Source organism: Ascaphus truei, chromosome 18, assembly GCF_040206685.1.
Source record: "Ascaphus truei isolate aAscTru1 chromosome 18, aAscTru1.hap1, whole genome shotgun sequence".
In the NCBI taxonomy this organism is placed as follows: domain Eukaryota; kingdom Metazoa; phylum Chordata; class Amphibia; order Anura; family Ascaphidae; genus Ascaphus; species Ascaphus truei.
In genome coordinates this window covers 4,271,931-4,297,746 of record NC_134500.1, presented here as the reverse complement: position 1 = coordinate 4,297,746, position 25,816 = coordinate 4,271,931, and the positions used below count along the sequence as shown (strand labels likewise).

Sequence of the window (25,816 nt, the reverse complement as noted above, 5' to 3'; positions counted from 1 at the left end):
AGCCTAGAAAAGTCGGGTGGTTTGCACTTAAGCAGACTGCGTACAGCGTATGGAATAGGGGCCTATAGAATGCAGAACCTTGTTGCAGGGAGCACATAATGTTGCAGGGCACTGCCAGTAAGGGTCGTATAACTCCAAGGGATTCACTAACACTTGGACGTAAAGAAAAGCACAAGGCCCCATTGTCACGTGTTGGTGATTAAACTGCAGACATAGCTTGTGGGTAGCATGCGGTCAGCGTGTGCAGGAGGGCCCCAGTCATGCGCGGGTTCCGTTCTAAGGACTTGCCGGAAAGCGGAACCGGCGATTTTCGTTGTGCGCAGACCGGCAATGCGCCGTTCTACGCACGTACAACATCGGCAAAAAAAAACATTCTGCGCATGCGCGACCCCGGACCGGCCCGTTCTGCGCATGCGCAGACATGGTGGCCCCCTTCTCGGTACCGCCGTATCCGCGGATCACCGAAAAGCGGGGCCTTGCTGTATGTCCACTACCTTGTGTGACGTGTAAATAAATCACGGGAACTTTGACCTGCCGCATGCACGGCGTACGCAGCGAAATCTGCGTTAAGTGCAGGGTCAGAAATCCAACTCTGACGGGATTTCTGACCCTTTGGACGTGTCCGATTTGTTTGGTTACTGGTTCTGCAGTATCAGAACCAATACAGATGTAGTGGGTAAAAAAAAATCCAAACACGGTGGTCTGTTCCAGCTAGCGGATCTATACAAATCCATCTTAGTTCTGTGAAAACCAATGCAAACCTTGAAATAATATTTGATTTGTTGGTTTTAGCTGGGTGGGCTTGTGAACCAGCCTCCATGTGTCACGTCACACGAGAATGTGGGATAGGACTTGTTTTGGGTAACACTTTGTTTGTTTCACTACAGCTGGGGACTTCTGGTTCGATGTTAAACTTTTTTCTCTGTAGTGTAAATATAGCTGATGAAAGGTGTGGATAAGGTGTGGATATTGAGGTGAGACAGAGCACTGTGCTGGAAAAGCAATGGCAAATTCTTCTTTCATGTTGATGAATCCTACACTGAATAAAAGGAAAATACATCATCCCTGTAGCATGTTAATTATCTTTTGTAATAACATTAGTAATTTCATTCTTCATTGCCTTGCTGGCCCCTTTGGCAGTAAGAGGGAAAGGAAAGGATTTGTTCCCTTTGCGGTTTAAGGCCTGTAAGTCTAATTGCAAAAAAAAGGAACAATAAGATTTTTCTTGGAATAAACAGTTTTTTTTTATTTCAGAGACTCGTGATAAATAAATCAGCAGCTATTCCAAATATGCAGTGACCAGGTTGGCAAGTAGCTCGACCCCACTGGAGATGACTTGGTCAACACATAAATAAATTCAGGTTGAGAAGAACAAAACCGCTCGGTTAAAGCAGGACAACCCAGATTATCTGCGGACAGCAGGACAACCCAGATTATCTGCGGACAGCAGGACAACCCAGATTATCTGCGGACAGCTGCTGTACGCAGGGTGCTTGCTGGGGGCCTTTAAACCTTTACATCTCATTATGCTGAGCTGCTGCAAGTCCATTGCATTTTCAGGTATGACGAGCCGAAAAGTCGGTGTATGGTGAGAGGGGGAAATGAGCTGGCCCTGCCCCAACGTCCTGCAATTGCAGCTGCCGGGTGTGGCTTCAAATTCTGTTAGCAGTTTTTGTGCCCTGTGTGAGCTGGAAAAATTAGTTTCACTTTTATTTAAAAAAAAATTTGTGCTGCTTTTTTATACAAAGAAAAAGAGCAACTTGTTTGTGAGAAACCAACATACAATTTACATATCGTGAGTGTGTGAGTGTGTGAGTGTGTGAGTGTGTGAGTGTGTGAGTGTGTGAGTGTGTGAGTGTGTGAGTGTGTGAGTGTGTGAGTGTGTGAGTGTGTGAGTGTGTGAGTGTGTGAGTGTGTGAGTGTGTGAGTGTGTGAGTGTGTGAGTGTGTGAGTGTGTGTGTGTGTGTGTGTGTGTGTGTGTGTGTGTGTGTGTGTGTGTGAGTGTGAGTGTGTGTGAGTGTGAGTGTGTGTGAGTGTGTGAGTGTGTGAGTGTGTGAGTGTGTGAGTGTGTGAGTGTGTGAGTGTGTGAGTGTGTGAGTGTGTATTTATTGGAGATCATTTTTAGTAAAGTCCTTGCCCCTTAGAGCTTACAATCTAAATTTAGATAGCGAAGTACAGGGGCCGCTTTCCCAGGCTCACAAAGTGCTGGCGATGGGATGCAAACCGTTCACCCCCAGTAACAGAACAGCTGGGTGAGTACCTTTTTGCTATGTGAAAACCAATGCCGTTCTCAGGCGGGAGACCCTTAGAAAGTAGCCGTGCTCTCAGGCGGGAGACCCTTAGAAAGTAGCCGGGCTCTCAGGGCGGGAGACCCTTAGAAAGTAGCCGTGCTCTCGGGCGGGAGACCCTTAGAAAGTAGCCGTGCTCTCGGGCGGGAGACCCTTAGAAAGTAGCCGGGCTCTGGGGCGGGAGACCCTTAGAAAGTAGCCGGGCTCTCGGGCGGGAGACCCTTAGAAAGTAGCCGGGCTCTGGGGCGGGAGACCCTTAGAAAGTTGCCGGGCTCTCGGGCGGGAGACCCTTAGAAAGTAGCCGGGCTCTCGGGCGGGAGACCCTTGGAAAGAAGCCGTGCTCTCGGGCGGGAGACCCTTAGAAAGTAGCCGGGCTCTCAGGGCGGGAGACCCTTAGAAAGTAGCCGTGCTCTCGGGCGGGAGACCCTTAGAAAGTAGCCGGGCTCTCGGGCGGGAGACCCTTAGAAAGTAGCCGTGCTCTCGGGCGGGAGACCCTTAGAAAGTAGCCGGGCTCTCGGGCGGGAGACCCTTAGAAAGTAGCCGTGCTCTCGGGCGGGAGACCCTTAGAAAGTAGCCGTGCTCTCGGGCGGGAGACCCTTAGAAAGTAGTCGGGCTCTCGGGTGGGAGACCCTTAGAAAGTAGCCGGGCTCTCGGGTGGGAGACCCTTAGAAAGTAGCCGGGCTCTCGGGTGGGAGACCCTTAGAAAGTAGCCGGGCTCTCGGGCGGGAGACCCTTGGAAAGTAGCCGGCGTTCTCCATGATGCTTCATTTCCCCCTCCCCCCCAGGCTTGGGAAATGGTTACATGTATGAAAGATCGCAGTCTCGGGAACCTGTTCCTGGGTGCAGGTTGTTGCTTTTCGGTGATGATTTGTCACAGCTGAAGGTGACATTCTGTTGCTGATCAGTAAAGGACACGCAGATGGTGCAATCACCATGGGCACAAGCTATGTGCTTCAAACAGTGGGAAGAAAAGATGTTAGACTCGCAATCAGTTGCTTTGTAACCTCCGGGATTGCTGCATCTGCTCAGATTATGCAGAACCGCAGGACTGCATGATGCAGCCTATCAACCGCTACGCTACTTGCGTTGCATGGGTTAACCCTCTCACTGCCAGACCGTCTTGCTTTGCAGCGTGTTGCGGACTTCGCTGGTAGCAATGGGATTAAATGGCTTTCCAATTTAGTCTTTCAATTTAATAATGTAGTCCCCCTCCTTACCTCCGGTGAGGGGTAGCTTGCTCTGCTGATCGGCGGAGTTCCACGCGATCGGGAAGTTCGCAGGTGGTGGCCATCTTGGAGAGGGGCGTGCATGCGCAGTGTGGCCAGCGCGGCAGCCATCTTGGATTTGGCTCCGCATAGACTGAAGCGGGACTACGAGTCCCAGAATCCTGGGGGGGGGGGGGGGGTGGGAGATCACGTGGGCTGATCCAGCCAATGGGCTGGGAGCAGGATATCCTCCGTGGGCGGATAACCCGTGAACCAGAGCCGGCGAGCTGGAAGGTAGTATCCAGGGGGCAGTAGCTTCCTGGATTAGGCCAGACCTTGCCTCTTGGGCCCTCAGCTAGGCCTGAGCCACAATCCATTGTGTTGTAGGGAAGGCCCCAGATAGGGACTCTTCCCCTTGAATCAGGACGTCCACGCGGCGATCTGCAGCCTGGGACCAGCCGGCCGTTTCAGGGACGTTTTGTGTGAGACGCTCCAGATGGAGCTCACACCACATGGAGGACCGGGACCTTAGGCGAGGGAGGTATTGCTGTCGGGGGCCCCACTGCTTGGGACCTGCTTCGGGCACTCGTCTGCAAGCTGCCCCTGGGTACTGGAGTACCCAGGAAGGTACCCAACGTGCACCATCAGGCCAAGGGAGGGTAGCACTGCCCTGGGACATATAGCTGGGGAAGGTAGTGTGTTGGACACCGGTATACAGGTGCACAAGCACCTGAGGGTTATTTGGGGCTAGCTACCCCAGGGTGTGTGTTATTGTTGCATTACACAGGGTATAGTAAACATCAGTGTATAAAACAGTGAGCATTGGCTTAAGGGTGCCATGTAATAATGGCTTTAAGACAAAAGGTGGTACTATGGGCTTATTTGCAGAATCCCTTGCTGCAGTGGAAGCACTGTATGCTAGGTCAGGGGTGCGCAAACTGGGGGGCGCATCCCCCACCCAGGGGGGGCAGGAGATTTGTCTGGGGGGGGGGGGGCGCGGGCGGTTGCAGAGGTCCCTCGCTCTTCCCCAGGCATTTAAATTAAATGCCGGGGGATCGCATGAGGTCACTGCAACAAGAAAACTTACCGGGATTCAGGCGCTGTGGAGCGTCTCCATGGCAACACAGCGTCAAATCACGCCAGAGGGTCATGTGACGTCACAGGCGTCGAATGACGCCGCGGGTCATGTGACCTGACGTCACGTGACCCCGGAGCCTCATTTGATGCTGCTGCCAGGTAGGAGGAGGGGCGCAAGCTCCCGAGCAGTCAGACAGGGCGGCGCAGCAGGACCCTGTGCTAGGTGATGATGGGGAAAGGCAGGCGGTCGCAGACCTGTTCTAGACCTGTGACTGTGCTCACAAGTAATAGTTTTATTTGCTATACGGTGGAGGGTTTTTAGTCACATTTTCATCCACCATAACCTAAATAGTGTGTGTGTGTGTTTGTGTGTGTTTGTGTGTGTTTGTGTGTGTTGTGTGTGTGTGTGTGTTGTGTTATTACGGAGTGTATTGTGTCCTATGAGGAGTCACCCCGCCCACGCTGGGTCCCTCCTAGGTGGAGGCGCTGCACAGAGAGCGAGAGCTCACCCCAGGCTCCCAGAAGCGGAGGCTCAGGCCTCCTGTGAGCGCGCAGGTACAGCAGCACGCGGTGTCGCCTGCGGGTTTCCTTTAGGGACAGGGGGCTACAATAACATACTAGCGGCACTCTGTCCCCGAGGGCTACCAACAGGTCCGGTTTACATAATGATTTTAACACCTACTTTATAATACTAGCCTCCTTTTTATCACAGGTAACTTGCGTAGGTGTATATTGCGCTGGTAACAAGGCCTGCTAAGTAGCCTCTGGCATATAGAATACATTCATTTATAGTAGGTAGGAGTTCATACTCGGTTGAAATAGAGAATACAGAAGCGATTCCAAAAGTGCGGTCCAAAAATCCAAATTCTGACTTCAGAAGGTAGATTAAATCAGGGGAGCGCAATCTTTTTTCCCCCTGCCGGCTGTCCTGCTCTCCACGCGCCCCCCTTCCTCCCTCCTTACCGTGGTTCCCGGCGTCTGGGCGTCATTTGATGTCACGTTGCCATGGCGACACGTCTCCAGGTGCCGGCTGAACCACGGTAAGTAAAGTTTACAGAGGCCTTCACCACTTCCCTGGCACTTCATTTAAGTGCCATCGGGAAGCGTGCGGGGCCTCGGTAAACCCCGCGCCCCCCCGGAGTTAATCTTGTGCCCCCCAGTTTATGCACCGCTGGATTAAATCATGGTTTTGTCACTAGAAAAATATTAAGGAACAATAGGCCTGGCGATGCTCGGCGGGTAAGATACGAGCATTTGAGTTAAACTCCTGGAGGTGTTTTGGGGGAGAGAGATTACCGCTATAAGTCTCAGAAACCAATTATTAGGATTGCAGGACTTTGCCGATGACAAATGGAAAAGTAAAGGTAACTGAAATCTGGGACCCGGAAGGACCTGCGGACATGACTGACCGCTGACGCAATTCGCTGACCGATATCAGTTGGCCTTGTAAAGAACGAATGTCTTGCAAATCTTCAGAGATCCAAAGCTGTAAATCAGAACATGGCATTTGATTCACCGCTTTAAACGCTCACCAATATAATGTTTTCCTGTTTGGCTTGCGAGGCAGAAGAGCAGAACGGAAACAAATTGCCCTGCTCTGCGTGTTCTGGGGGAGAGAGACCTAATTGGCAAAATTTCGTTTCTCCAGCTCGTTACAGCAAACCCCTGTGCAAAGCATGCGTGAAGATTGCAGTGGGTTCATGGTTTGCCATTGGCCTCTGCATTTATTTTATTTATTTATAAAGTGTTACCAGGAAGTAATACAGTGAGAGTTACCTCTCGTTTTCACATATGTCCTGGGCACAGAGTTATGATGACAGATGCATGGTTACAAATATATAGTTACATTAAGTGAACAGGGTTATACATTATATACAGGACATTGCATGCACAGTTACAGATAATATAGATTACAGACCAGATTAAAATGTGAGACAGCTTTAGTTTTTAAAGAACTTAGACTGGTGGCGGCTGTGATAGTCTCCGGTAGGTTGTTCCAGTTCTGGGGTGCACGGTAAGAGAAGGGGGAGCGGCCGGATAGACCATGGAATAAGCCTGGTTAGCAAAATAAGGGGACACGCTCAGCTTGTGCATAGGGAATTCTTTTCGGCCAACACTTTCCTGGCAGACTTTCCAGGCGCTGCGACTGTAGCTGGTAGTCACATGTAAAGTTTGTTTTGTAGGGTTTGTCAGTCGGAAATGTAATGGGAGAAATACGGAAAGGATTAAATCCGTCTTGTTTGACAGCTCGAGGGGGAAGAAAAAGAGGTTCTTGTAATGTGGGCGAAGCAAAAAACACCCATTCATCAGGATCTAAAAATAAGTTCAAGGCAAAAATGGCATAATGGATCTAGTCAATTGATTTTGTTATTTTGTTACATTTGTATTAGCGCATGATGCTTTGCAGATTTCCATGAAAAGCTGCATCTGATTAGAAATGCAGCAAAGACCCCCTAGGCTAAAATAACAAAGATTGGATGGCATACAGTAATCGGCAAACTGTGTTTCAACTCCTGTTCCTCCCCCCTTCCCAACCCCCCCTCCCCCAGAAAAAGCACTGAATTTCATTAAGCATCCAATTTATTTTTAATAAATGTGAATGATAAATCTGGATCTGTGTGTGGGGGAGTTTTATTGGCTGAGACACCAAGCGTTTAATCAACTTGCTCTTCATTTAATTTTTTCTTCTGTATGCAGTCTCTCCTGTTACTACTGCTCCTATTATTATAAAGTAAACCTGATTACATAATGCGCTGCTGTGGCAACATCTGCCTATACATGCAATAGGGTTGTGTTTTGTTTATATTTGTTCCATGTTCGCATGGAGATGAGTAATGCAGTATGACCGTCTCTTTCTTGTCATTTCATCGGTGCTAGAGAGCACTAAATATTTAGCTCGGTGCAGGTGGGATTTGACGTATTACGAAGAGACATCAGTGCTTGGAATCTTTACAGGTGTATAAGACGCACAGGCCTCAAACGTGTGATTGGGGGTGTGGTAGTGAGTTATCCAGAAGTTATCCAGAAGGGAACCTGAGCTTTGTCTGTATTCTATATAGTCCCAGGGGGCCGTTTTCTGACAAGAATCCCCTATATAGTAAATTGACCCATTTTCGTAAAAAATAAAAATCAGTTTGGACAATAAAGAATAACCCCATTTTAGTGTCCCACATTATGGGAATGGCTGATTGATTAGGCAGGGAAGTGAGGACCCTGTCTAATATTCTGTGGAAGAATTGTTTGAGAGCGAGACTTCATAATTTAGCCCATGTGGATTCGCTGCTGGCTGAAGCCTCACCAATGATCCTCCAGGTAATGCAGTTGGAAACCGGTCTTCTCCACATTGTTCCAACACATTTTCTGATTTCATCCTCCCATCTTACTTTTGATCATCTTGGTCTTTTAACTGCCCTTGGAATCTAATAGAATATGATCTTTGTTCAACCATGGTCCTCTTCTTGCGATATGTCCAGCCCACCGCCATTTTATTTCTTCATTTTTGTGTCCAACTTCTGGTTTCAAAACCATTCATTCTTTTTCCTGTCTCTGGTTAATACCCAGCCTACATCTCTCATACGTCTTTTAAAATGTCTGAAGCGTCTAAATTATCTTTGAATTTAGTCTCAACGTTTGACATCCATACGTGCGCACGGGCAGAATATACTGCTTGAACACTCTCCTCTAGAGGCGCAGTAGAAGGTTCCCTTGAAAGATTATCTTGTTTCTTCCAAACGCCTCCATCCCATCTTCATTCTCTCATTGATTTTATTCAAAAGGTTCCCTTCCGTTGTTACTCGCCGGCCCAGGTAGAACCATTCTCAATACTAAAATATTCACTGTTTTTGATTGCCTTTTATTCCCAATTCCAGGTCTTGGACTATTAAAGTGTTTCTATGCAAAACTTTGGTGACCTGGTGTCTCCATCTTGTATCTTCTAATGCTTGATGTGGCTTCTTAAAAACGGCATTTAAAAACGTATGGGTGTAGACCATCAAATGCTTTTCCGTAATCTACAAATCTTGACATGAGTGGTATATGGTAGTCATGACTCGGGGAAATCACTTCTTGTACAAGTTGGATGTGGTCCATGATGTTGTATCCACTGCGAAATCCCGCTTGTTCTCTAGGCTGGGCGAAGTCCAGTGTCTGTTGCAGTCAATTAGTGAGTATCTTCGTAACGTTCTTGTCATTGGGGGTAGACTTGTGAGAAACGTATTTCTTTAACAGAAGTAGTCTCTAAAACCATGAAGACATTAACCTCTTCAATGCATTGTCCCACTGACATGGAACAGGTTAAAAACGTATGGGCCAGGAAGTTGCAATAAAGGAGATCACTTGGGGTGTGTGGTATTCCAGTATTATTTTTATCAGCATTGAAATATGCAACGAGCGCGTTTCCTCAAACATCCGTCTACTCCATATGTGTCTCAATTGGGAACATTTGGCGTAATTATCTGTTGGCTCGCGTTGAACATGTTTTCCTGTTGAGGGAGAAAAAGAAAAAAAAAGTTTTTTGCCTTTGAAATTGTCTCCAGATTTATTTCTGGTGCTCGTGATAACTCTCAGAAGTTTTACATCTCCTGCAATTTTCCTGGTCTTGGAAGACGGGCTGATTTAATGAACGGATCGTCACGAACAAGACCCACGATATTTAATCCGTTTGCCCCAGAGAAATGTTTTTGAGGCCTGATTTTACATGCACTCTGTGACTACTTAACGTGAGTTCTAGGAGCTCTTGATTTTCCCCTGGACGGCTGGGCATTTTTATGGTACAATTTACACAAGATGTGAGACTCCAAACCTGCAATTTTAGAAGGTTTTTGTTATTCTGAGCTGGGTTTGATCATCCTTTATAACCTCATAAAAGCCCCATTGAGGTTTAACGCCTTCACTGCTGCAATGCATTATTATTTACTCGCGTGTATAGTCAGTACTTTTTTAAATTCATTGTAACTACAGCAGTTTGCAATCCCTGTTACCATAACGTGTAAAAAACGCTTTTTTCACATCTGGAGACCACCAGTTTCTGAGAATAATAATCTATATATTTACCGGTATCGCCTCCTGATTTTCATATGGGGGCTTTAAATGGCTGAATAATAGGAATCCACAACCGATGACTGCAGCCGTTTCAGCTTCCTCTGCGTTGGTTTTTTTTTTCCTTTGAACCAGTGGCTTTTGTTCAGTAGTTCCCCTTATTGTCTGAAGATATGGGGGTCACAGTTGTACAGCTCTGGAGCTATCGCAGTGTGCCCCTTAGGTCAAAGCGTTCAGGAGCTAAATTGATGCAATTAAATTCCAGAGTCCCCCGATTTGCAACAGAAACCCAATAGAAATAAGCCCTCAGGAGGGCGTGATACCATTGGGGGGGGGGTGTCCAGCCTGCACTAAATGTACAATGTCTTCCTCTCTCCCAACCCCCCTTCTCCCCCCCCCCCCCATGCTGTTCATGTTTTTGGATTGATTGTGAGATAATAGGGTATGTGATGGGATCAGTTATTTCAGCAGATGACATTGTAGAAAGCGATGTTCAGTGTTACATTTATAATCGGGCTTTCTTGCGCATAGATATTGATTTTGGGGTAGAACGGTCACCGTGCCCCCACTGTGATCTCTCTGCTTCACGTGGACCCTGCGCCCCCCGCCCCCGTTCAGACATTGCACATTAAATACCAGGAACGCATTGTTTGACGGGGTTAATAAAGCCCCATTGTGTCTGCTTCCTGAGCTCCAGTGCCAGAGATTTCCGTCCTGTAGGAAATCCTGACGCTGCGCCTGTGTAAACATCCCTCGCTGCGCACGTCGCGGTGTTATTCAGCCGGTGGGTGCCACATAGCCCACGTAGTTTGTTTTTTCCGGAAATCTTGGCGCCAGGTTCCCTTCCCGCCCCCAGCCTCGTCCCTTATATTGCTGTTATTGTTCTGGAAGCCTGTTCCTGTGGGCGTATAACTGGGCCCCGCTCCCTGCACGGGTTACAATTGTTGCTGGTTTTCTTTCCTATAGAATACGCAGGGTTGCCACCACGCAGGGTTTGGGCCACGTATCTCGGGGCTACGGGGTTTTTGATTTGAAATCTCTGGGCGAAACCGGGCCGGCTGGGATGTTCGGTGCGGGGCCTCGGCGCCATCTCACCCTGCATGGTGCCGTCAAATGGCGCCACATTGCCATGACAACAGGGAGCTGCTGCACCATTGTAACTCGGCGCCGCAGGGCGTCCTGTTGTCATGGCAACATGACGACGTCATTTGACGGCGCCATGCAGGGGGAAATTCCGCCGCCGGAGAAGGTAAGAGTTAATTATATAAATAATAAATACAGAACATAAATGCAAAGGAATTGTACAAAGTCTCCGGGTAAATAAGCGTGCGGCAGAAGGTCGCTGCCCTGTGCGTGTGCCCCACGGTGACCCCCAGCAAACCTCCAGGTATTTCCTGTTCTGCCGCTTTCCGCAGCGAGCCTTGGGGGTTAGGTTCACAAAGGCTTGTTACTGTCATTTAAACCGCCTGTTACAAATGAAGGCGCGGCTCCGTGAGTAAAGACACTGACTCTGTAAAACCGTGACGCCAAGTGTAAATCCGCGGCTTCAGCTCCTTGTGGCCTTGGGCACGTCACTTTGTCTCCCTGTGCCTCAGGCACCAAAATCAGAGTGTAAGCTCACCTGGGCAGGGACTGTGTCACAATTCTACGTGCTGCGCATCGCGCGCTATACTGTAATTGTGACGCGCTCTGAGTCCCATTGGGAGAAAAGCGCTATATGAGATAAACTTGTTATAGGAAATAAGGTTGTTATAAAGAATCTTATCGCCCTGCTATGTGGCTGACTAGGGGGAAGCCGAGAATATTATACGAACGGTTCTCGCCGACGCAGGACGGATTCCTGGTTCATTCTTTCACTTGTGCCCATTCTCTGTACAAGTTTAATTCTGTTTGTTATTTGCAGCTACCCCCCAAACCTGCTGTCTCCCGGCCAGTCTCTCTCCTTCTAGTTTCCGCACATAATCCCATGTTGCACCTTTTTTGTTTTTAATATTAATCTGGAAAATAGTTCCCCCTCTGTACTTTATTTAAACCCTTATTTTTGCCTTCCTCTAAAAAGGAATAATTGGTGACAATGGAAAGATCATTTACTGAAAGTGTTCTGTCCCGGGCCCTCTTCTCCCCCCCCCCCCCCCCCCTAAATAAAAAAACATTAAAAGTTGCATGTTGCTAAATGGAGGGGGGGGGGGGGGGGAGGGGAGGCAATGGTGGCAATTGTTTAAGTGAAATTACCTGGATTCGTTCAGTGATCTCTTAGAACTGGAGTGGCCAACTCCAGTCCTCAAGGGCCACCAACAGGCCAGGTTCAGCACAGGTGGCTGTCGGAATGACTGAACCACCTGTGCTGAAGCAGGGATATCCCGAATACCTGGCCTGTTGGTGGCCCTTGAGGACTGGCGTTGGCCGCCCCTATCTTGGAAGGAAGCCACACGTGAATGCTAAAAATGTTGACTGTGATCCCATCGTGCGGAGATCCGAACCTTCCGATACAGAAGGTGAAACGTGAAACGGTCGTTCTGCTCCCAAACGTTTCCTCCCGGAGCCCGGGGTTCCCATTGTTAGCAGAAGGGACATGATCCGTTCCCAAATGGTGTTTACTCAGTAATTGGGCAGTCATAAAACCAGTTGTGTATTGGGACCCAAGGTGTGCGTTTGGAAGTTTACCCTTTCAGTTCTGGAGGGATATGGAACCATTACTAAAAGTATTCCCGCACATTATCGCCGCCCTGCCATGTCTGTCCTGCCGTTCCGCAGTGTATTAAACACCCGTTCTACACGCGGGCACTGTGCCGTACCTGCCGCGGTCACGCTGCTCTTCTTGTATAATTAAAAGCGCTTATGTTTATGTATTCCAGGTCTGGTAGAAGAATACAAAAAACCCGGAAGTATGACATCATCACGACGCCGGCAGAGAGAGTGGAAATGACGCCCCTCAATGAGGAGAACGATGATGACGACGACTCCACAGTGTTCGATGTGAAGTACCGGTACAGGTACCGGACGCCCATTCTAATTCACATTTAATGTTATTCCACTTCCGTCACTGGCCCGTAAATAACTTACACACGTGCCCACTCTGTACCCAGCATAACATACGCCAATCTCCCTCCTCCCCCTCAGTGCCCACTCTGTACCCAGCATAACATACGCCAATCTCCCTCCTCCCCCCCAGTGCCCACACTCTGTACCCGGTGTAACATGCGCCAATCTCCCTCCTCCCCCTCAGTGCCCACTCTGTACCCGGTGTAACACGCGCCGATCTCCCTCCTCCCCCTCAGTGCCCACTCTGTACCCAGCATAACATGCGCCAATCTCCCTCCTCCCCCCCAGTGCCCACACTCTGTACCCGGTGTAACACGCGCCAATCTCCGTCCTCCCCCTCAGTGCCCACTCTGTACCCGGTGTAACACGCGCCAATCTCCCTCCTCCCCCCCAGTGCCCACACTCTGTACCCGGTGTAACATGCGCCAATCTCCCTCCTCCCCCTCAGTGCCCACTCTGTACCCGGTGTAACACGCGCCGATCTCCCTCCTCCCCCTCAGTGCCCACACTCTGTACCCGGTGTAACATACGCCGATCTAGCAGATCAACTTTACGCTTTATTTTCACCCCTCCCTGTAACGCCGCGCTGTCTCTTGTCCCTTCTTCCACACCTTACTCTCTCCTCCATGTGCTGTTCCACTTTGCACTCCCTCCTCCCCCTCTCTCTTTGCACTCCCTCCTCCCCCTCTCTCTTTGCACTCCCTCCTCCCCCTCTCTCTTTGCACTCCCTCCTCCCCCTCTCTCTTTGCACTCCCTCCTCCCCCTCTCTCTTTGCACTCCCTCCTCCCCCTCTCTCTTTGCACTCCCTCCTCCCCCTCTCTTTGCACTCCCTCCTCCCCCTCCACCTCTCTTTGCACTCCCTCCTCCCCCTCTCTCTTTGCACTCCCTCCTCCCCCTCCACCTCTCCTTGCTGTCTCTCCTCCCCGCTCTTTGCACTCCCGCCCTCCCCCTCTCTCTTTGCACTCCCTCCTCCCCCTCTCTCTTTGCACTTCCTCTTCCTCCACCTCTTTGCTCTCCCTCCTCCCCCTCTCTGCACTCCCTCCTCCCCCTCTCTCTGCACTCCCTCCTCCCCCTCTCTCTGCACTCCCTCCTCCCCCTCTCTCTGCACTCCCTCCTCCCCCTCTCTCTGCACTCCCTCCTCCCCCTCTCTCTGCACTCCCTCCTCCCCCTCTCTCTGCACTCCCTCCTCCCCCTCTCTCTGCACTCCCTCCTCCCCCTCTCTCTGCACTCCCTCCTCCCCCTCTCTCTCTGCACTCCCTCCTCCCCCTCTCTCTCTGCACTCCCTCCTCCCCCTCTCTCTCTGCACTCCCTCCTCCCCCTCTCTCTCTGCACTCCCTCCCCCCCCTCTCTCTCTGCACTCCCTCCCCCCCCTCTCTCTATGCACTCCCTCCTCCGCTCTCTCTCTGCACTCCCTCCCCCCCCTCTCTCTATGCACTCCCTCCTCCGCTCTCTCTTTGCACTCCCTCCTCCCCCCTCTCTTTGCACTCCCTCCTCCCCCTCTCTCTTTGCACTCCCTCCTCCCCCTCCACCTCTCCTTGCTGTCTCTCCTCCCCTCTCTCTTTGCACTCCCTCCTGCCCCATCTGCACACTGCTCTCATTCCCTCGTCATCCATCTGTCTCCTCCCCCCTTCTTGCTCTTCTCCTTGAAGGGGAATTTCAGTTGTTTGTTGCAGACATCCTGGGCCTTTTTTTTGTGTGTGTGTGTGTGTGTGTGTGTGTCGCGCGCGCAAGTGAGCCACTGGATGTTGTACCTGTTAGTCTGCGGCCATGGTGATCGCGACGGCGGGAGCAGAGGCGCCGGTGCTGCGATGCCAGAGGAAACAGAAAAATCTGTTCATGTGCGGCAGCCGGTCACGTGAGATGCTCCGTGACGTCTCAGCCACGCCCCCGACACGCCTCCCCGTCTCCTCTGCATGCAGGATACAGATCTCTCCTGCTGCAGGCGGCGGGGAGAAGCCGAGTGAACGCTTGCGCCCTCTCCAGCGTTCACCAGGGACGCAGCCTTAGACTATATATCTGGAATGTGACATCATAACGCGTTGCAGGCATCTGTATGTGTATATATACCTGCAACAACCGGAATGCCTCCTCAAGGAGGGGAGGAGAGAGAGCGAGAGAGACAGCAAGGAGGGGAGGAGAGAACGAGAGAGACAGCAAGGAGGGGAGAAGAGACAGCGAGAGAGACAGCAAGGAGGGGAGGAGAGAGAACGAGAGAGACAGCAACTAGGGGAGGAGAGACAGCGAGAGAGACAGCAAGGAGGGGAGGAGAGACAGCGAGAGAGACGGCAAGGAGGGGAGGAGAGAGAACGAGAGAGACAGCAACTAGGGGAGGAGAGACAGCGAGAGAGACAGCAAGGAGGGGAGGAGAGAGAACGAGAGAGACAGCAACTAGGGGAGGAGAGACAGCGAGAGAGACAGCAAGGAGGGGAGGAGAGACAGCGAGAGAGACGGCAAGGAGGGGAGGAGAGACAGCGAGAGAGACAGCAAGGAGGGGAGGAGATACAGCGAGAGAGACGGCAAGGAGGGGAGGAGAGAGCGAGAGAGACAGCAAGGAGGGGAGGAGAGAACGAGAGAGACAGCAAGGAGGGGAGGAGAGACAGCGAGAGAGACAGCAAGGAGGGGAGGAGAGACAGCGAGAGAGACGGCAAGGAGGGGAGGAGAGACAGCGAGAGAGACGGCAAGGAGGGGAGGAGAGACAGCGAGAGAGACGGCAAGGAGGGGAGGAGAGAGCGAGAGAGACAGCAAGGAGGGGAGGAGAGAGCGAGAGAGACAGCAAGGAGGGGAGGAGAGAGCGAGAGAGACAGCAAGGAGGGGAGGAGAGAGAGCGAGAGAGACAGCAAGGAGGGGAGGAGAGAACGAGAGAGACAGCAAGGAGGGGAGGAGAGACAGCGAGAGAGACAGCAAGGAGGGGAGGAGAGACAGCGAGAGAGACAGCAAGGAGGGGAGGAGAGACAGCGAGAGAGACAGCAAGGAGGGGAGGAGAGACAGCGATAGAGACAGCATGGAAGGAAGGAGAGACAGCGAGAGAGACAGCAAGGAGGGGAGGAGAGACAGCGAGAGAGACAGCAAGAAGGGGAGGAGAGACATAGATGAGGAGGAGGGAATGGAAAGCAGTGTGCAAAGAGGGGAGGAGGGAGCAAGGTGGAGAGGAAGAAACTGAGTGCATGTATATTATGTGCTATACATGGAATCAGTCGCTGTCCAGTAGTGTGCATTGAACTTTTAGTGTCTGAGGCACAGGGAGATGGAATAAAGGCTTTATGCGCCGCCCCTCCTTTGTGACGCTAAACCAAATAACGTCACACCACACAAGGTTGGAAGAAAAGGTCACAGCTTTATTTTAACACCCGCTGTTAAAATCAACCAGCCTGCCCGCCAGCCAAGCAGGATCCATGCGAAATGGGGGGAGATCCTTGCCCAGCGGCCAGCAATTGGCCGCGCTCCCTTCCCCCGCCCGTATCATGTGCATGGGGGGGGAGATCCTTGCCCAGGCAGCCAGCAATTGGCCCGCTCCCTCCCCCCGCCCAAAGCACTGTAAGATGGGAGGGGGAGATCCTCATTCAGCCGATGTTGGGCTGCTTCCCTCCCCCTCCCGCCCCTAGGGTCAGCTTAGGCCCAGCCCTAAAGCTGGCGCCCAGCCTTTTACCAGCGTTGATTGGGCATAGGCCGGCCCGGCCCTACAGCCGGCATCTCCAGCCTGCCGCGCTGTTCTAGGGGCTCCAGCTGACAGGCGGACCCTAAAGTCCTCGCCCGTTCTCCGTCTCCTGAGCTTGGCTAGCGCGGCAGCTCCGCCACCCGGAGGCCCCTCTGCGGGGCACCGGCTGCCCTGGGGGCCGACACGACCACCCCAAGCTGCGACCTCTGACCTTAATTCCGCCCGCAAACTCCCCTTGATGTTATGTAGGAACACCTCCAAACCCTTTGGCGATAGATGTACACCATCTCCTCGGTGCCAGCTGCCGTCCCTGGCGTCAATCTCTCTGTGCCTAAGGGTTTTACCGCCACAAGAGAGGATGAATTTGCCCATGGCCTTATTTACTTTCTTCCTAGCCCTTTCTTTCCCGATCCATTTCCCCGGCCCCTTCCAAATTCCGTTAGCTCTGACTCTTCCCCCCAGGGACCCTCTCTTTATACCCTCTCACCTCCCTCCCCCTAGATGGGAGGGGACAAGCAGCCTTCCCACTCCGTGGGGGAAGGGGGGTTATCTGACCCCCCCCCCCCCCCCCCCAGCTCACGCCAATCAGGACGTTGCAGCCCTTAAGGAGCCTACGACCCCATTCTGGGGCCTCTGTCTCATCATGACCTGCCCAAGGTCACAAGAAGCGGACACTGTTATTTGAACCCGGTTCAGCTACTGGTGACATTACCTCAGCCTATTAAACATGAAATGACATCATCTGGCACTCACATGTCATGTATGACCTTGTACATGTCAGAAAAGCTTATTCTCACGTAGGTTTTTTTTCTGTCCTTTTTTATCGCGCCCGTGTCTACAATAGTTTATGGTCCGTATCGCTGCAGACGAGGACCAGGAGGGATTCGTAATGAATCTCCGCACGTTGCAGCCTCTCTGATGCATGCAACAGAGAATAATGTCATGCTGAAGAAGGACCTGTCCTTCAGATATGACGAGGCCGTTGTTGGGCCACGGGAGAAGACAAAGTGGCGCCTTTTTTGTATTAATGTAAAAAAAAGAAGAATCCTATTGCTCTCCTTGCCAGACTGACCGTGCTGTGTCAGTGTGAGCGCCACGTCTGTCTTCCTCTGCTTCTGAGTTTGTATTTGTTGTCCAGCACGTAGCACCGTTTAGATAAACCAGGACCCTTGGATTATATAAACCCGAATCCTCTTGGATTGGGCTTGCTTTTGCAAATATAGCTGTTCAGTTATACAGACTCCTTAACCCTTTAGCTGCTGTTTGTTACTAGAATCAATTGTCTTTTTTTTTGAGTGAACATGCAGATAACATCTAGGAATTGAAATGTGCAATTTTTACACCCAATCCTCCGTATTACAGGGGGTGCTGCATTTTACATTCTCAAAGTAAAACCTTTCACACGTTAAGAGATGACTTCTCAGTCGTTAATGCGGTTATTGTATACAGGATATACAATAAGTAAACCTATTTTCTGTGTATATTCCTTTCAGATCTGCAGATCCATGAAGGGTCCTGGTTTTTCAAGCTTTTGTCTGTAACAGTCCATGCCATGAAAAAGAAACCTTTTGTCAGTCTGCATGTAGAAAAAGGAACAGGATTTTCGTTTTATGGCAAAAAGCATGCGATGCCACTTAAAAAAAATGTATATATATTCTTTTCATTTTGGCAAAAATATAAAAAGTTTAAGCATTTTGAGCGTTCTGATTTACTGCAGCAAGGCACGCAGGAGTTTCTCTGGCATTCAGGACTTTAGCTGGAATAACTTGTTCTGTAAGCATCAGTAATCATCCTCATTTTTCAATTATTGTTTCAAGATAGCCGCAGCTGGTGACTGAAATGTTTAGAGATATGCCAAATAGAAACATCGCTTGTTTGGGTGGAGGGTGAGGTTGATGGTGTAATAATTGTGTGTATTTGGGAATATTCCAACAGCCCGGCTGCCCCTACTTTTACTGCAAAAAACCCAGATATTTATTTATTTGCATTTTATTTTTTGAACCCCCCTTTTCCTGTCAGAGGCAAACAGTGCATTGCTTAGCAGTGTATTACAGACCGTGCATTGCTTAGCTGTGTATTACAGACCGTGCATTGCTTAGCAGTGTATTACAGACCGTGCATTGCTTAGCAGCGTATTACAGACCGTGCATTGCTTAGCTGTGTATTACAGACCGTGCATTGCTTAGCAGTGTATTACAGACCGTGCATTGCTTAGCAGTGTATTACAGACCGTGCATTGCTTAGCAGTGTATTACAGACCGTGCATTGCTTAGCTGTGTATTACAGACCGTGCATTGCTTAGCTGTGTATTACAGACCGTGCATTGCTTAGCTGTGTATTACAGACCGTGCATTGCTTAGCAGTGTATTACAGACCGTGCATTGCTTAGCTGTGTATTACAGACCGTGCATTGCTTAGCTGTGTATTACAGACCGTGCATTGCTTAGCTGTGTATTACAGACCGTGCATTGCTTAGCTGTGTATTACAGACCGTGCATTGCTTAGCTGTGTATTACAGTCCGTGCATTGCTTAGCTGTGTATTACAGACCGTGCATTGCTTAGCAGTGTATTACAGACCGTGCATTGCTTAGCTGTGTATTACAGACCGTGCATTGCTTAGCTGTGTATTACAGACCGTGCATTGCTTAGCAGCGTATTACAGACCGTGCATTGCTTAGCTGTGTATTACAGACCGTGCATTGCTTAGCTGTGTATTACAGACCGTGCATTGCTTAGCTGTGTATTACAGACCGTGCATTGCTTAGCTGTGTATTACAGACCGTGCATTGCTTAGCAGTGTATTACAGACCGTGCATTGCTTAGCTGTGTATTACAGACCGTGCATTGCTTAGCTGTGTATTACAGACCGTGCATTGCTTAGCTGTGTATTACAGACCGTGCATTGCTTAGCTGTGTATTACAGACCGTGCATTGCTTAGCAGCGTATTACAGACCGTGCATTGCTTAGCTGTGTATTACAGACCGTGCATTGCTTAGCAGTGTATTACAGACCGTGCATTGCTTAGCTGTGTATTACAGACCGTGCATTGCTTAGCAGTGTATTACAGACCGTGCATTGCTTAGCTGTGTATTACAGACCGTGCATTGCTTAGCAGTGTATTACAGACCGTGCATTGCTTAGCTGTGTATTACAGACCGTGCATTGCTTAGCTGTGTATTACAGACCGTGCATTGCTTAGCTGTGTATTACAGACCGTGCATTGCTTAGCAGTGTATTACAGTCCGTGCATTGCTTAGCAGTGTATTACAGACCGTGCATTGCTTAGCAGTGTATTACAGACCGTGCATTGCTTAGCTGTGTATTACAGACCGTGCATTGCTTAGCTGTGTATTACAGACCGTGCATTGCTTAGCAGTGTATTACAGTCCGTGCATTGCTTAGCAGTGTATTACAGTCCGTGCATTGCTTAGCAGTGTATTACAGACCGTGCATTGCTTAGCAGTGTATTACAGACCGTGCATTGCTTAGCTGTGTATTACAGACCGTGCATTGCTTAGCTGTGTATTACAGACCGTGCATTGCTTAGCAGTGTATTACAGACCGTGCATTGCTTAGCAGCGTATTACAGACCGTGCATTGCTTAGCAGTGTATTACAGACCGTGCATTGCTTAGCTGTGTATTACAGACCGTGCATTGCTTAGCAGTGTATTACAGACCGTGCATTGCTTAGCTGTGTATTACAGTCCGTGCATTGCTTAGCAGTGTATTACAGACCGTGCATTGCTTAGCAGTGTATTACAGACCTTGCATTGCTTAGCTGTGTATTACAGTCCGTGCATTGCTTAGCAGTGTATTACAGACCGTGCATTGCTTAGCAGTGTATGACAGACCGTGCATTGCTTAGCTGTGTATTACAGTCCGTGCATTGCTTAGCAGTGTATTACAGACCGTGTATTGCTTAGCTGTGTATTACAGACCGTGCATTGCTTAGCTGTGTATTACAGACCGTGCATTGCTTAGCTGTGTATTACAGACCGTGCATTGCTTAGCAGTGTATTACAGACCGTGCATTGCTTAGCAGTGTATTACAGTCCGTGCATTGCTTAGCTGTGTATTACAGACCGTGTATTGCTTAGCTGTGTATTACAGACCGTGGGCAAAGTCAAACTCCTCACAGCCAGGGCCTCGTTCATATGTTAACTCTGGCATGGCCAACTCCAGTCCTCATGGGCCACTAACAGGTCAGGTTCTCGGGGTTTACCTTCAACACGGGTAGTTCAGTCCATGACTGAGCCACCTGTGCTGAAGCAGGGATATCCTGAAAACCTGACCTGTTGGTGGCCCTTGAGGACTAGAGTGTGGCACCCCTGTGCTAACTGATAAAGCATTGAAGAGGCTGTTTATTCCCTGACTGATTCATAATGTCTGAAGGGTGTTGTGACAGGCTCAAGTCAACTTCTATCAGTTATGCCAGGGAAACATATGTCTGAGTGCTTCATTCAGCACTCAGAAGGTTAGGGCCTCGGTCCCGCTGCGCTCGTTGGCGCGGGCGGCGGGTCGCGAGTTTCCCACCAGCAGGGGAATCCTCGCGAGCCGGTCCCGGTCCCCCCTGGCTGCACAGAGCACTACACGCTGTAGCGCGTCAGCCGCTGGAGACACCAGAGAATGGTGTTTCCTAGCGTTGATGCGTGACGTGTGTGGCTGTGAGCCAATGGGGAGGGGAGGCTTCGGGAGGAGGAGAGGCTTCGGGGAGCGGGGAGGAGTGTGGAGTGAAAGCAGGTGAGTGCCTTTCTCTGTGTGTGTATGTGTCTGAGTGCGTGCCTGTCTGTGTGTGTATGTGTCTGTGTGTGTGTGTATGTGTCTGAGTGCGTGAGTGCCTGCCTCTGTCTGTGTGTGTGTGTGTGTCTGTGTGTGCGCGCGTGTGTGTGTATGAGTGCCTGCCTGTGTGTGTGTGTGTATGTATGTATGTATGAGTGCCTGCGTGTGTGTGTTTAAACTTACCTTCCAGCTCCAGCCCGAGTCCGTGGAGGGAGGGGGGGGAGAGTAGCGGGTCCCTCCGCTCAAGCCACGCCCCCCCTCCCCTGTCAAACCGCCCACCTCCCGATCAAACCGCCCACCTCCCGCCCACCTCCCGATCAAACCTCCCACCTCCCGCTCCGGCTCCCGCTCCGGCTCCCGCTCCCTACAGACCGCAGATCGCGGTCTGTGTATCTCAGCGCACCGCCTGTCAGCAGCGCAGGTGCGCTGACTCTGGGAGCGGGGCCTTAGCCTAACTCAGGAGGAAGCTAGGTAATCAGGATGTAAGCTGACACCTGATAGCCAGCAAGGTATAAAAGGATCTTGTTACTGGCAGTAGCTGGCTGCCTTAGACCAGACAACTCTGCTATGTGAGCTGCTATAAAACCAGAGACATAACATAAAACACAGACAAAGCTCAGTTTTTAGCACATCTAGTGAGACTCATACACGGTACAGTGCCTAAATATATATGGATAAATATCTAATAGGTAAATACAAATTGCAGTTTGGCTGTGACATCTCTAATACAGAGTGCTTTTCCTGGTAATGTACAGGTTAATAAAAGCTTCAGTCAGACAGAACTTTGCAGCTAATATTGACAGATTTACTATAAATCATTCTTCCTGTTATTAAACAGGTTATTAAGAATTTATATTAGCGTTAGGGACCCCTGATATGTGGTCTGCCTTGGCGTTGGCTCAGGGGCTTACAACAATTTTGGCCAAAAATGTCAAACTAAAAGACCATTTACCTATTAGATATTTATCCATATATATTTAGGCACTGTACCGTGTATGAGTCTCACTAGATGTGCTAAAAACTGAGCTTTGTCTGTGTTTTATGTTATGTCTCTGGTTTTAATGCATATTGCCATGCTCAGTAGCACTCCTCTGACACTCATATGCTTATATATATGTTGTGGGTATTTTGGGGGTTTAATAGGAGCTTGTTAGGTGTCCAGTATGTATGTGAGCTGCTAGCCAGACGGACTCACCAAACTAACTCTTTCAACCAAAGTAAGAATTGTTCATTTGTTTTCCTGACTGCTTAATATACACTTATGGTTTGGTGAATGGTTTAGCCAGCCAGCCTGCTAGATAGGCCTGGAGTGTTAGTCAGTTCTCCCAAATGTGGAGCAGGATTTGTTTTGGTGTTTAAAGGGACAGTGTACCCGCATGTTATGTTATGCTGTGGAGAAATAAAGCCACTGAACGTTTTCATTATCCTGAAACTACACGTGTGGGCTGTTCCCTGACCTCGGCTACAGGCCGTCCTGCCACAGGTGTATTGATTTTGAAGGCAAGACGTGCCGGCAGTCCAACGATCCCACTCCCTTCCTCTTCCCGTCTCTCTCCGGGTGTTCCCTGTCTCTCTGCCTTCCTCAGCCTCTGTCTGGCCTCTCTCTCGATCTTTATCCAGTTCGACATCAGCCTTGCAACAGCCCCTAATGAACTCCGGATGTATTGTACTGTAATCAGCATGCTGTCGTGTGTGAGCGGAGTCTGTGTTCCTTATGTCCTTTTAATCTATAACACTTGATGGACGTAGTAATTATTTATGATGGTTTTGCATGCATCTCGTCCCTCAGAGACGGGAACCTTAGGGCAGATTCTCCCTTCTTGCTGTTGGTGTTCCTCATTTTACTAATACAGAGAGGGTTTTTAATTAAATCCAGCCACAATTCTGTGTTTTGATTATTTTATTTCAGCGCCTTCCCAAACACACAGGGGCGGGACTGCACCATTCCAAAATAGTTATCTTTCATGGTAACTTTTTGATCCATTCTCTTGACCCAAGTTGTTTGTTTTTAAGCCCAAAACACAGAGCCGTAAGTTTTTTTTGTTTTTTTTTCCAAATTCCCCCAAGGATTGCCATGGAAACCAAAGAAGTCAAACAACTAATACGTCTTCATTATTTTGAAAGTTGTTTTATTCAATGTTTTCATATAGTATGTCCTCGAATATATGAATTCCGGGAGTGTTGTTTAGTCGGATTAAGGTTTTGGGTTTCAAACAATGGCGACGGGAACTTTTTAACGGCAAAGGGGTTCATATTTTGTTTGTTTCCTGTTATCATGTTTCAGGAATTTTTACAAATGCAGTTTTGTTGTTTTTTTTTCTCTCTGATCTACAATAAGCTTTGAGCACAGAATAAATCATTTGCTTATTAAAGAAATATCTCTAATACTTATTTTTTTCTTTTCTTTCTTTTTCCGCCTAACAGGTAAATACATCTGAATTTCCATCGTCCAGCGAATGCATCTGCTCCCATAGAATCCCATCGGAGCCATAAGTGCGAAGAGGACTCTTCGTCTCCAAGACCAATAGGAGCGGACTGTTTCTTCCTACACCGTGGTCTGGAAATTCCGTAGATAAATTGCTTTTGTTAAACATTTACTAAATACAGTACCTGTATTAAACTCCTGGAAGCATCACAGACAAAGGAGAAAAGACTTCTTCTCTCCAACTGGATCATTTTTGTATTTAAAGATATTTTTTGATACAAGCCAACATTTTTCTGGCTTTTGTGTAATGACAAAGGACAAGTTCCACTGGTAAAACCAATAGCGCTACAAGTAACCCTTTAAAGGAACGTGCTTTTTGTTACAGCAGACGCCTGCATTTTCTTCCTTGTCAGTGTTGGGCGTATTTGCAAGAGAAGTCTGCAAAAAAGAAATCATTCAGCTCTGGTTACATTGTCTACAGCCATCTCTGAGCTGCAAAGTTGCCCTGAAGTCACAGATTGCCAGCGATAATCTGGCTAGCCGAGCCAAAGAGAACGTTCTGTTTTAGGCGCCGCAGTATTTATCAGTGTACCACAGTCCACTACTTTTGCTATGAACTTTGGAAGCCGCTAATGCAAGTGAGTCATCGACGTTGATCCTTTTTCGCGTTCCCCTGGCTAGTAATGTTTGTTTTTATTTTGCACAAATCATTATTCAGCATAATCCAGGGCAGGAGACTAGATTGAAATGAGCGGCCGTTTTTGCTGTCTAATGATTGTTTGAAAGGAACTGGTTCAAAAGCGTCGTCGGCCAAAAGATGGAAGATGCCTCACCTGCCGCTGGAAGGATGGATGGAAAACCAGTGTTCTTTTAATAATTAAAGTGGCACGTTGCTCCCTCTCTGGTCATTTCCTTCAATGAATGAACTGGACTGTGGCGGTAAATGTGTGTTTGTGGATTGACTCTCATACACTGACTTTTCATTGGAAAAACCGGATGGTTACCAAACTTGATTCGCTTTTTGCAAAGTAAGGCTGGGATGTTGGGATCCTGCCTGATCAATCAGTGGGCTGGTTTTTAAATGGGTTGTCAAACGTGCGGACTGGTGCAAAAGAATTCACATTCCCACTGCGCCCAACCACCAGTTGGAGTAAACGCTTCTTGGAGGCGGAGCTGGTCTGAGAGGATCAACTTAAAATGTAACCACTTCTAGGCAAAACCGTCCTAAAACAAACCGCGTACGAGACCGTGAATCCCAATCTGAGATGTTTGGTAAAACTGCAGTGTGATCTCCTCATCCTAACTTGGTTACAGTTGAACTCTTATTATAGGGCCAGTTTTGGGCTTTCCTGTTACACACTCCGATCTCCAGCTGGTAATTGTATTAATGTGCTGGATTAGGCTCGGTTTGCCTTCACCGCAGAGTTCTCCGGCAGTTGATTACGGAGACTAGAACAATCATTTGTATCTAGATTTCCTGTGAACTCCATATTTGTTTTGTTGAATAGACTTTCCGAGGGGTTACATCCAAATACAGAGACCATAAGGCACTACTGAAGGTTGGGGATCGTTGGTCATTACACTCGTCAGTTTTAATAATTCAGTATTCAGCTAAAATGATCTTCACCTCAACAAGAGGTTTAGGTGCTTCCTCTATATTCACCAAAGGGGCTGACCGGCTGTATTTGGCTAAAATTCCCCATTCAAGTCGGTAGATATGGAAAAATGAAAAAAAAAAATTCATTTGCAACAAAATGTCTTGTTTCAGAATCTTCAATAAACCGGATCCTGCAGCACTCACTAACTTAATGCAGCTATCCACGCCGGGGGATTTGGGACCCCCTGCTTCCGAAGACTGGTCTCCGAAGTAAGTGCCGGTAGCCGCTCTCCTCGCTACGGGGGCTCACAATATGTCCGCTCTTCAAACATGTCGTGCCCTGGGGGCCAATAGGAAGATGTGACATCAGTGGGACTTCCTATTGGTTAAAAATAGGTTGTGGGAGCTTTAAACCTTTGCTTGCTCAGCCAGAGTAGCTACCTGCACCTACTTCGGAGGCATCTCTGGAACCAGGGGGTCCCAGTGCTGAAATCAATGGGGTTCACCTCCAGAGACCCCTGTTTCAAATAGAGATTATATTTTATATATATATATATATATATATATATATATATATATAGATATATATCACCCAAAAATGTGCTGACTTGGATTCCTCCTTTTAATAGACATTTCAAGTCTTTTTAATAATGCAGACATGGTGCCGAATGTTTTGGGATTTCCCCGAAACATTGTACACGGTCTGCA

At 49.0% G+C, this 25,816-nt stretch overlaps 1 protein-coding gene across 1 annotated transcript in view; it reads left to right on the top strand.

The window, feature by feature from the left end:
• The window catches only part of FAM174B (family with sequence similarity 174 member B), a 31,932-nt gene extending 6,600 nt beyond the window's left edge, over window positions 1–25,332 (top strand). Inside the window, exons 2-3 of the mRNA XM_075575240.1 lie at window positions 12,463–12,600; window positions 23,511–25,332. Coding sequence (XP_075431355.1) covers window positions 12,463–12,600; window positions 23,511–23,514 — 142 coding nt within the window. The 3' untranslated portion in view covers window positions 23,515–25,332. The remainder of the gene's footprint in view (window positions 1–12,462; window positions 12,601–23,510) is intronic.
• Window positions 25,333–25,816: the final 484 nt, after the last annotated feature.